The sequence below is a fragment of the Salmo salar genome, chromosome ssa05 (assembly GCF_905237065.1).
Source record: "Salmo salar chromosome ssa05, Ssal_v3.1, whole genome shotgun sequence".
NCBI lineage: Eukaryota > Metazoa > Chordata > Actinopteri > Salmoniformes > Salmonidae > Salmo > Salmo salar.
The window spans coordinates 36,260,032-36,272,160 of NC_059446.1; the positions used below are offsets into that span (position 1 = coordinate 36,260,032).

General features: G+C 44.5%; 1 protein-coding gene across 1 annotated transcript in view; it reads right to left on the minus strand.

The window, feature by feature from the left end:
* Positions 1–349: 349 nt before the first annotated feature.
* Positions 350–12,129, minus strand: part of zic4 (zic family member 4) — a 47,730-nt gene continuing 35,950 nt past the window's right edge. The window contains exons 2-3 of the mRNA XM_014199411.2: positions 7,411–7,551; positions 350–1,421 (exon numbers count right to left, since the gene is read on the minus strand). Coding sequence (XP_014054886.1) covers positions 1,300–1,421; positions 7,411–7,551 — 263 coding nt within the window. The 3' untranslated portion in view covers positions 350–1,299. The remainder of the gene's footprint in view (positions 1,422–7,410; positions 7,552–12,129) is intronic.

Here is a 12,129-nt window from a genome sequence, read left to right on the forward strand (position 1 = left end):
CCCAACCTCCTGCTAGGATTTGTTGGAATGTGAGAGAGGAGGATTTTAGCACCAGGCGAGCCACGCCAGAGCCACGCAGACTTCATGCCATCTGTCTCCCCCCTCCGTCCTCCTTTTGCCAAACTCATTAGACCTTTTTTTTCTCTCCTTTTCATCCCTTGTCACAAGACTAGGGGACATACTGGGATCTGCTAACGCACTAGAGGAAAGAATGGAGGGAGGAAATGGAAGAAGAAGCTCAATAAACAGATTTAGAAATCTGGGTTCATTAATATGTATTCATGATGTACTGACAGCCTGAACGACATGCAGGCTCTGTATCACAGAGAAACTGAGTCTTCATACTGGGTATGTTGTATCAAAGTTTAATGACCATAAAACACTTCCACGAGTCAGTAAAGTCAGTCAGTAAAGTCTAACACTGGATTGAAGGCAACAATGTCAAAAAGGTATTCATTTTAATAACATATTCTCGTATATTTAACTTCTATTGTCCTTCAAGAGTGGCCGCATTTTTTTTATATTGCATGTCCAGTTTTTCATTGGTAGGACTGTGAGGTAGAGACACATCGTACATTATTATGAAGGAGTTAGTGAAATGGAAGTCTTTTGTGATTAGTCAGAAACATGTCAGATTAATTATCATAACTGTTAATATGGTGTCATATATGCCCCAATTACTTAATGACCTAATAAACAGTATCATAAATAACAGTATGTTGTCGATATGTTCATTTGAACCAGTAATGAAGTCAAGTGAGTAATGTTGTATATGTACTGTATGTTCAAATCAGGAAAACAGTCATCTACAAGCCTTAATTGATCAGGTCAACTTCACATCCATAAATCCCTGAAAACAAACATTTTTCCAACATGAAGCTTTTGACAAACAGATTACACATTTAACACATCATAACCAAGTTTAGGAGGGCTCAGGATCATGATTCAGCGGGCATTATGAAATCCAAAACAGATCCCCTCATCAAATGGCTCTGTGAGCCCTGTGGTGGTCTGATGGGGTTGACCCCTGGCCCTCTCCCTGTGGGGGGCAGCTGAGGAGGGGGCGCGGGAGATCACACGAAGGCCCTGTTCTGGCTCCATGTCCAAACAGCCTGGTCTGTTCAGGAGGAGGGTGGAGGGGTGGAAGTGTACCCCCTCATCCTAAAGAGTGCACCAGGTGGCAAGGACGTGGGCAGGGGGCTTTTGATGCTGACCCCTGGTCCCTGGGATGGGATGGCTCTAGTCATTGATCCAGCCAGAGGAGGGAGGGGAGCCAGGTGCCCCTGGTGGGGATGGGGATCAGCTGCTACGGTCTGGGTATGGAGGAGAGGAGTCTGGGCCCACACTGGTCCCAGTCATGCCAGTAGTCACAGCCCCAGTGTTGACTGGCTGTGATGTTGTAGACAGGGTGCGGTCTAACACTGAAAGCAAAAGGGAACAGATTAATATATATATATATATATATATATATATATATAAGGTCGAAAAGTTCAAGGGGGCCGAATACTTTTGCCACATTTCAGGCTTCAAACATAAAGATATAAAACTGTAATTTTTTGTGAAGAATCAACAACAAGTGGGACACAATTATGAAGTGGAACGAAATTTATTGGATATTTCAAACTTTTTTAACAAATAAAAAACTGAAAAATTGGCCATGCAAAATTATTCAGCCCCTGTAAGTTAATACTTTGTAGCGCCACCTTTTGCTGCGATTACAGCTGTAAGTCGCTTGGGGTATGTCTCTATCAGTTTTGCACATCGAGAGACTGACATTTTTGCCCATTCCTCCTTGCAAAACAGCTCGAGCTCAGTGAGGTTGGATGGAGAGCGTTTGTGAACAGCAGTTTTCAGTTCTTTCCACAGATTCTCGATTGGATTCAGGTCTGGACTTTGACTTGGCCATTCTAACACCTGGATATGTTTATTTGTGAACCATTCCATTGTAGATTTTGCTTTATGTTTTGGATCATTGTCTTGTTGGAAGACAAATCTCCGTCCCAGTCTCAGGTCTTTTGCAGACTCCATCAGGTTTTCTTCCAGAATGGTCCTGTATTTGGCTCCATCCATCTTCCCATCAATTTTAACCATCTTCCCTGCCCCTGCTGAAGAAAAGCAGGCCCAAACCATGATGCTGCCACCACCATGTTTGACAGTGGGGATGGTGTGTTCAGGGTGATGAGCTGTGTTGCTTTTACGCCAAACATAACGTTTTGCATTGTTGCCAAAAAGTTCGATTTTGGTTTCATCTGACCAGAGTACCTTCTTCCACATGTTTGGTGTGACTCCCAGGTGGCTAGTGGCAAACTTTAAACAACACTTTTTATGGATATCTTTAAGAAATGGCTTTCTTCTTGCCACTCTTCCATAAAGGCCAGATTTGTGCAGTATACGACTGATTGTTGTCCTATGGACAGAGTCTCCCACCTCAGCTGTAGATCTCTGCAGTTCATCCAGAGTGATCATGGGCCTCTTGGCTGCATCTCTGATCAGTCTTCTCCTTGTATGAGCTGAAAGTTTAGAGGGACGGCCGGGTCTTCGTAGATTTGCAGTGGTCTGATACTCCTTCCATTTCAATATTATCGCTTGCACAGTGCTCCTTGGGATGTTTAAAGCTTGGGAAATCTTTTTGTATACAAATCTGGCTTTAAACTTCTCCACCACAGTATCTCGGACCTGCCTGGTGTGTTCCTTGTTCTTCATGATGCTCTCTGCGCTTTAAACGGACCTCTGAGACTATCACAGAGCAGGTGCATTTATACGGAGACTTGATTACACACAGGTGGATTCTATTTATCATCATTAGTCATTTAGGTCAACATTGGATCATTCAGAGATCCTCACTGAACTTCTGGAGAGAGTTTGCTGCACTGAAAGTAAAGGGGCTGAATAATTTTGCACGCCCAATTTTTCAGTTTTTTATTTGTTAAAAAGTTTGAAATATCCAATAAATTTCGTTCCACTTCATGATTGTGTCCCACTTGTTGTTGATTCTTCACAAAAATTACAGTTTTATATCTTTATGTTTGAAGCCTGAAATGTGGCAAAAGGTCGAAAAGTTCAAGGGGGCCGAATACTTTCTCAAGGCACTGTATACACAGTACCAGTCAAAAGTTTGGAGACACCGACTCATTCAAGGGTTTTTCTTTATTTTTACAATTTTCTACATTGTATGCTTCCCTATTTGGTAAAAGACCAAGTCCATATTATGGCAAGAACAGCTCAGATAAACAAAGAGAAACGACAGTCCATCATTACTTTAAGTTTGAAAGTTTCTTCAAGTGCAGTCTCAAAAACCATCAAGCGCTATGATGAAACAGGCTCTCATGAGGACCGCCACAGGAAAGGAAGACCCAGAGTTACCTCTACTGCAGAGGATAAATTCATTAGAGTTACCAGACTCATAAATTGCAGCCCTATTTTCACATGTGAAACTGCAAATTTCACGTTTCTTTTGTAAGGGGATGCATGGATTCTTTGACTGGAGACGTTTTTTATTGAAATGGGGTGAATGCTGAAAATTACTGAAAGTAATGCAAGGTAAAATACAGCAAAGTGACATCACCGTGAAAAAAGTAAATGTTGAATGACTGACAACCAGTGTTAGGTACACAACTAGGTTACAACAGAAAACATAGAATGAGCAGAATGCTTCACCAATGTCAGATGTGTAGTAACAAGATCAGCCAGTCAATGAATGTCACGGGTGTCGTAATGTAGAGACCAAGGCGCAGCGGGTTGCGTGCTCATAATTATATTTATTATAGCGAACACGGAAAAACAATAAACAAAGAACGACAGCTAACAGATTTGCAGGCTAAACAACAGCAGTGCAAATACAACTACCCACAATCAACCAGGTGAAAACAAGCTCCCTATATATGACTCTCAATCAGGAACAACAATGTACAGCTGTTCCTGATCGAGAGCCACACAGACCAACAAAGAAATATACAAACTAGAAAAACTTAGAATACCAAAACAAGAACATACACCAAAACCCCGGAACACATAAATAAAACACCCCTCTACATACACATAACCCCCGAACCACATAAAACAAATACCCCCTGCCACGTCCTGACCAAACTACAATAACAAATAACCCCTATTACTGGTCCTATTACTGGACGTGACAGTACCCCCCCCCCAAAGGTGCAGACCCCGTATGCACCTCAAAAAAATAATAAAAAATAAACCCCTAACTAAAGGGAGGGAAGGGAGGGTGGCTGCCGTCAACGACGGCTCCTGTGCTACACCCCCCCTACCCAAACCTCCTACAGTGGAGGTGGCTTAGGCTCGGGCCTAAGACCACCCACTGACCAGTCCACTCCTCCCAAATACCTAGGCCTGACTCGTGTCACTGTAGACCCTGGACTGTAGGGTGACTCATTCGGTTCCGGACCGTAGGCAGACTCACTCGGTTCCGGACCGTAGGCAGACTCACTCGGTTCTGGACCGTAGGCAGACTCACTCGGTTCCGGACTGTAGGCAGACTCACTCGGTTCCGGACCGTAGGCAGACTCACTCGGTGCCGGACTGTAGGCCGTCTCATTCGGTTCCGGACTAGACACTGTTGCCGGATACTCTGGACGAGATACTGTTGCCGGACACTCTGGACGAGGTACTGTTGCCGGACACTCTGGACGAGGTACAGTTGCCGGACACTCTGGACGAGGTACTGTTGCCGGACACTCTGGACGAGGTACTGTTGCCGGACAATCTGGACGAGGTACTGTCGTCAGACACTCTGGACGGAGTACTGTCGTCGGAAGCTCGGGACTGAGCTGACGCACTGGAAGCCTAGTGCGTGGGGCTGGTAGTGGAGGTACCAGACTGGAGACACGCACTTTAAGGCTAGTGCGAGGAGCGGGAACAGGCTGAATAGGACTGGGCTGACGCACTGGAGGCCTGGTGCGTGGTGCCGGTACTGAATATACCGGGCCGTGGAGGCACACTGGCGGTCTCGATCGCACCTCCTGCACAACCCGTCCTGGCTGGATGGAACTAGTAGCCCTGTACGAGCGGAGTGCTGGTACAGGGCGAACTGGGCTGTGCAGGGGCCTGATGGTTGCCGTGCGTAGAGCGGGCATAGGGTAGCCTGGACCTAGGAGGCGCACCGGTGAACAGATGCGCTGTGCAGGCATCCTCCTACCAGGCTGGATGCCCACTCTAGCACGGCACTTGCGAGGGGCTGGGATCACTCGCACCGGACTGTGCGTGCGTATGGGCGAAATCGTGCGCACTTCAGCATACCTCGGCGCTCTCCACTCCATACGTTCCCCAGAACAACCACGGGAGCTGGCTAAGGGCTCACCCTTGGCCCAGCCAAACTACCCGTGTGCCCCCCCCAAAAAAATATTGGGGGTGCCTCTCCGGCTTCCTCGCCAGCCGTGTTCCCCAGTAGCATTCCCGGTCCTCACCAGACTTCCTCCATGGGCCCTCTCCGGCCAGAATCTCCTCCCAAGTCCATGACTCACGACAGTCCACCCGTTGCTCCTTCCTCCGCTGCTTGGTCCGTGTTTGGTGGGTAGTTCTGTCACGGGTGTCGTAATGTAGAGACCAAGGCACAGCGGATTGAGTGCTCATAATTATATTTATTATAGCGAACACGGAAAAACAATAAACAAAGAACGACAGCTAACAGATTTGCAGGCTAAACAACAGCAGTGCAAATACAACTACCCACAATCAACCAGGTGAAAACAAGCTCCCTATCAGGAACAACAATGGAACAACAATGTACAGCTGTTCCTGATCGAGAGCCACACAGACCAACAAAGAAATATACAAACTAGGAAAACCTACAATACCAAAACCAGAACATACACCAAAACCCCGGAACACATAAATAAAACACCCCTCTACATACACATAACCCCCGAACCACATAAAACAAATACCCCCTGCCACGTCCTGACCAAACTACAATAACAAATAACCCCTATTACTGGTCAGGATGTGACAATGAATTAGGAAAAATCTCTGTCAAATCTAAATGAATATGTTAAATCTTCATTTTAATCGACTGTTGTACAAAATAACGACTGGAAAAAATAGGAGTGAGAGAAAGCCAGTGAGAAATCAACGTTTCAAATGTGAGCACCATTACACATCCAAGAGATGTAAATCTCAATTGAACTTATCTGGTTAAATAAAGGATAAATAAATAATACATTCAAATAGTAGTGTTGCTGGTCTCTCATTCATAATGAGCTGATGCCCTGCTGGAGTCGCTGGAAGAAGACAGTACCTCAAAATCTGCCAGCACTTCCAACACTGTGTCTGTATCTGGGCCAGGCTTGGAGGAGGGTTAGTGTTATCAGTGTCTAAACTCTGTACCTTCTATGTCTATAAGACATTTACTACACACACACACACACACACACACACACACAGACATTCACGTGCACACACACACACACACACAAACACACACCCACCCAAAAGACAGGGACTATAATCCTCCCACTTCCCTGGGGCTTGGATGTGAAAGCAGGCTGGATGGAAGAAGAAATGAAGATGTGTCTGATTCCAACAGCAGCCAATAGGAGAGCAGCGCCTTACACCCAGTTCTCTCTGATTGGTTCTCCTGGCCCTCTTCATCTCCGGGCCCATATCATTCTCTCTAATCACAAGCACACCAGCAGTCTGACCCAAAGACAACAAGACCCAGGGAGGGATGGAAGGAGGATGGAGGGATGGAAAGAAAGTGTGTGGGAGGGAACAGCAGCCATGCACGGTGTCAGTAGTAGCCAGTGTGTTATTATTAATAAAGCATTAAAAAGTGAGCACATCAAAGCATACAGGGGCCATGCTATCATACATGAAAGTAACATACTATAGCTTAATGTCTCCTAAGGCGCGTTATGGTGACGCTGCTTTCATTTGAAATGCATTGTGTGGCGAATGGATTTGTGAGAGTGGAGAAAGCGTGGCGTGGGTGCAGACCATAATTTAAAACCTGACCTCATAGGCTCTTCAAAGCCTTAGTGACTGAGGATATTTAGTGCTTACTGGTGTAGGAGACCCGCGCCAAGGCTGTATAAACAACAGATATGTACATGCTGGCATAGCTGGTGATGCATAGGCCTACTTACATACCACATGATCAATACTCACTACAAACAACAACAACAACAACATTTGGGAAACCTTTTATTTATTTTGTTCCTATTATCAGATCACACAGCACATTATATTGACATTCCCTGGGAATAAAAATGTCTCAGTTGATGTTACAATTTCTCTTTTTCCACCCCATAAACCATGAATCCTCAATCCTGCAATTGGCACTATTGCGGTAATACTCATTTTGCAAATGGAGACGGCTGGAAGTAAGACATCTTTCTCTCTCTCTCTCTCTCTCTCTCTCTTTACCACCGACGCCAGGTAATTATCCTAATCTACCTTCCTTCTCCGCTCCTGCTCTTCTCTCCTCCACCGCATCACGCTGCTTTGGACCACCTCTTGTGCCTTCATTATCAGCACTGGGAGTGTCTAATGGCTTGGCTCTCTCACAGCGCAGTCTGTCGGAGGAGAGACAGCCTGCTGAGGAAAAGAGATGGAGGGACCAGAGAAGAGGGGGGAATTGGGGAGAGGAGGAGTGAGGAGGGGGGGAGGGAAGGAGATACAGCACTGAAGGTTAACATCTCAATCACTTCGGGGGCAATTCTGCCAGACTCCGTTAGCTCCAGCTTTTCAGGCGTCTCCCTGGAAACGAACGGCGGCGGGACAAGTTTGTCTGTCGCAATGTCAAAGAGGTGGAGAGGAGGAGGACACTTTGGAGGTGGACAGTGTGCGTGTGTGTGTCAGGATGAGTTGGCCATGGGATGGGTGTATTTAGTGCGACGGGTCGTGTTTTAAGATGGGACAGGGCGGCCGGTGCACCACAACATACAACAGACTCCCACCTTGTCTCTTGGAGACAGCAAGCCATTTAACATACAGAAGGACTGGGGGTGGCAATTCAGTTGCACATTTTTTCTAAATGACACCCTTGATGGATGGAAAAATGTTGGGGTCCCTGAACAGATTTATGCGGTACGAAAATAAAATGTGTGACATCAAGACAAAAAGACAGACATTTTCAAAGCTACTTTTGAACCCCTAAAGAGAGCAGTGACAAATGCTACCACACCCACACTCCTTCTGCACCATACCTGTTTTTCAACACTCCAAAAATGTCATATAGTCTAACTGTGATATTGTACGTTGTAAATGGCACAAACACAATACACATGGACTCATTCCAAGTGTACTGTAACTGTACATTTCATGCATGGAGGAACGACACAGATTGAGATGGTCTCTGCTTCCATGTAAATATACATACCATACAGTATATATAATGAGTTATTGACTATGGAGGTCTAGCACGACATGCCTTTAGAAGGGTACTACCGTGTACTCCATTTAAATGCTAATGAATAGTAATGAATGTGTATTATATAAAGTTTACGACTTGCACACATAAAACAAATGTGTTAGCCTACACATAAACGTACCGCATGGGCGCACTCGCTCACTGAAATGATTCTAGATACAGTATAGCACATTCCGTTGAGTTGCTAAATGCTATGCAACTACATAGAGAGCTGTGCACCACTTAGATGAAAGCATGATCTCAGTGTAGAGCCTGGGTACTGTTTGGTCACCCATAAACAATTGGGTCAGTGTTAGCCTAAAACGTGGCATTAGCGCAGTATTAGTCAACAGCCTGAGTCAATACACCCCACTGGGCTCCGTGTCCTCCTACAAACACAAACAATTGCTCTAGCAAGGCCTCTGCAACTAGATGGAAACATCAATTACAGTAAATTACACCAAAACAATGAGAAACACTTTAATTTGTTTAATCTCCTGAGCTGTTTTGGATGAAAGCAATGGGCGCTGGAGTAAGATAACATTACATAGCCCAAAGTTATTACCCCCCCCCCCCATAATGTTCATACATACAGCAGGAGTGGGCTATTTATATTTTGCTCCTCAGGATGTACTACGAAAGGAGCATCAACTTCAAAATAATGTGCTCAATGTGCGGCCCACTTTATGGACGTAGCTGAATTCCAAATAGGAGACCCTGAAAATCCACGGCAGCTCCAATGTTTGTCTGGAGAGCTGCAAGCATCCGGAGTTTCATAGCAGAGAAAATAGCCACAGCTCCATTGAAACACAAAAAGCTTTATGCGCTTGTGTAGGGGAGGAAAACACACACATTATGTGATTAGAAAATAATTGTAAGTCACAATCCTGGGATAGAGGCCTCGACATTCTCTATAAGGTCGACTTTAAAGAGGAGGTGAAAACAATGGACCAAATACTCACTTTGTGTGTTCGCTCATTCTCTCAGAGAAACCACAAATGACTAGTCTACTAAATTCTAGCAACTCAAAACAGTAACTATGCACCAAAACAAAAAGCGAAGAACTTCAACCAAACACTGTAATGTTTCAATGAGCTGCTTTGCCATGGTTGATTATCAGGGGGGGGGGGGGTTGGATGCAGGGGACAGACAGATGAAGATTTTGGCTGTTCCAGAAAGCTTTTTTTGGGGGGGGGGGGTGGAGTAAATGAAAGACAAATGCCAGTAGTGCCCACTCAGCTATTTTCCCTGTCAAGATCAAAGGCTCCGCTGGACTGGCCTCTCCGCGGGAAACTTGAAATGGGCCCTGCCTTTGTTTGCTGTTGCTAGGAGACCTGCAGACAGCTGAAAGTGTTTGCAGTGGGGTACAAGATCAAAAACATTTCCAATATACATTTTTAAGACTGCTGTGTATTCCAGGCTTAGGCTTGTAATTTACAGGACAAAAATAAAAGACCAAGAAATAATGATGTCTCTGTGTGTTGGTCATGGACTAAATTGACGATTTGCTTGATTTTCGCTGTTGGCAAAGCAAGGTAGTTTAATAGTGACAGGGTTGCATGTTTATAACACACTTGGAAGGGTACATCACTGTTCTTTTCTGTAGTAGGCCTAAAAACAGTATGATATAAAGAGAAGTGAGAATCACACCTTATGTTATATCTTTTGATATTGTTATGGAGAATTAACATAAGGGATATATTCGTTTGGTTAGTCCAATGCCCCCCCCCCCCTCTCTCTCTCACACACACACACACACACACACCCTTGCCCACAAACAGTGGACCAATCAGGCCCACATCCAGTTTGATATTTACAGGGCTGAAGTTAACCTTAGCCACAATGCTAATTATAACATTGTTATGGTTTAATGGGCCCCATGATAGTTTGGGTGCCTACACATGTGTCACCGGGTGCTCATTAGCCATTATTAGGTTGACACTCAACTAAAGTCCAAACCTGCTGAGCCAGAAATAACAGGTGTCCCCTTGATATTTACAATACTGTCCTTGGTAGGTATGCAATGTGTCTGTTTGTTTAACGAGAGAGTAACGGTGTGTTCAGTGTGTATGTTGACCAGATCAATGATGAATAAATAGTCCAAGTAAGCCATGCCTCTTAAATCTTCAATTACATAACATCGTTTGGAGCCGCTTAACCCAACTGGATGACTTACTTTACCTGTAGCCATGTCAGAAGGACCAAGAAATCTGCTTCCTTTCTATTCTTCCAATTAGGAAATGTATACCTTGTGCGTAATGCGCAAACAAAAAACGTAAAACGATGGTGTTGTAGCAGTGGCATGTCCCATATAAACTTGTTTAACCTCTATTGGCTTTCTAACTCTTCTCAAATGTCTTTAAAAATAGGTGTTTATGGTAGCGTAGTCTACTCACCCAACCTTATAGACAATTCTATAATTCTTACAATTCTTATAGACGTAATTACAGTGGCCTCTGGTCCAAGGGCAAAACCTCCTCGTGTGGTAAATGTGTAATTAAAAATGACGAAATGAGCTCAATTGATATATTAAGGCGGTGGGATCTACGTTATACTTAATGAAACAAGTAAAACTGCGATCGCCATGAGAGTGACCTTCATGTCTGGAACGATTGAGATTAGAATCGTGCTGCGTCTGCCTGTTGTTTTCACCAACTCGAGCCAACTGGCACGGCATTGGCGTCCTCTCCCGGCTCCCCCTCTGCCGTGGTGACAATGACAACCAGATACCGCATGGCGTGCAAAGATGACAGAAATAGTTGCACGCCAAAGGATTGTTGGAAATTCCAGACAAACATCACGCTACCAGTCGTGAAACTCGTTATGTAGCTACTTAGCGTGGAAAAATGCCTTATAGGGTGGAATAGTCATCCCTGACCTGGGCTATACGTCCATTCACGTTTGTAAAACATCTGCAGCATCGTAACTACACTCAAGTAGTCTACATTTAAACAAGTGTTTGCTGTGTAAGTAAATGTAGCCTATTTATTTATTTTTGTTGTTCTAATGACATTTTATATGAATTAAGCTACTCTAGTATTAGTTTAGGGTGGTGTAGTCAGAGGTGTATTCTGTCTAACCATAATGCCACATGCGCATCCGGTGCGTGCTCTCTGACTAAGCCCGATTTATGGACACTTGTCGCTCGATTTGGTGATCCAATAATAACGCAGCTGGTAAAATTTTACCAGACTACAGTACAGAGCGCAGCAGACCAGATTCTACCTCCACTTCGTTTACGTCGCATCCCGCTCACTTTATCTCCCAGCCCTTTTTTCCTCAACGGAGAGAGAGACGTCAGGGCTCTCCAGTCGCTGCACAGAGGGACCCACCCCTGTGTGACATCACTCAGAGAACGTACTGTACCAGAGCTGTTTTCAAAGCGTGCATCAGCAGTCTGAATGTCCTGCCAAAAATACATGAACAACAGCAGAGTAAAACGAAAAAGTAGGCTAACGTGCTAAACAGATTTGGGATTTGCACTCTCAGGAAATAGAATGTATTCAATTTGTTGATGAGGACAGCACAATTTCTGTTTTTATGTGTTTGGTTGCATGTAAAAAAAATAAATCGATATAAACTCTGAAACCAGGATATGAATCAAATTTATCCACAAATTGTTTTGCTTGTCTAACGTCATCATTTCCCTGTCTAAAAGGATTAATATGTTGGATTAAACACCATTAGCCCAGTTTTACGCATTAAGGGGACAAAAAAAAATGCTGTACAGCAGGGGTCTTCAACCATTTCTTGCCCAGGCAATC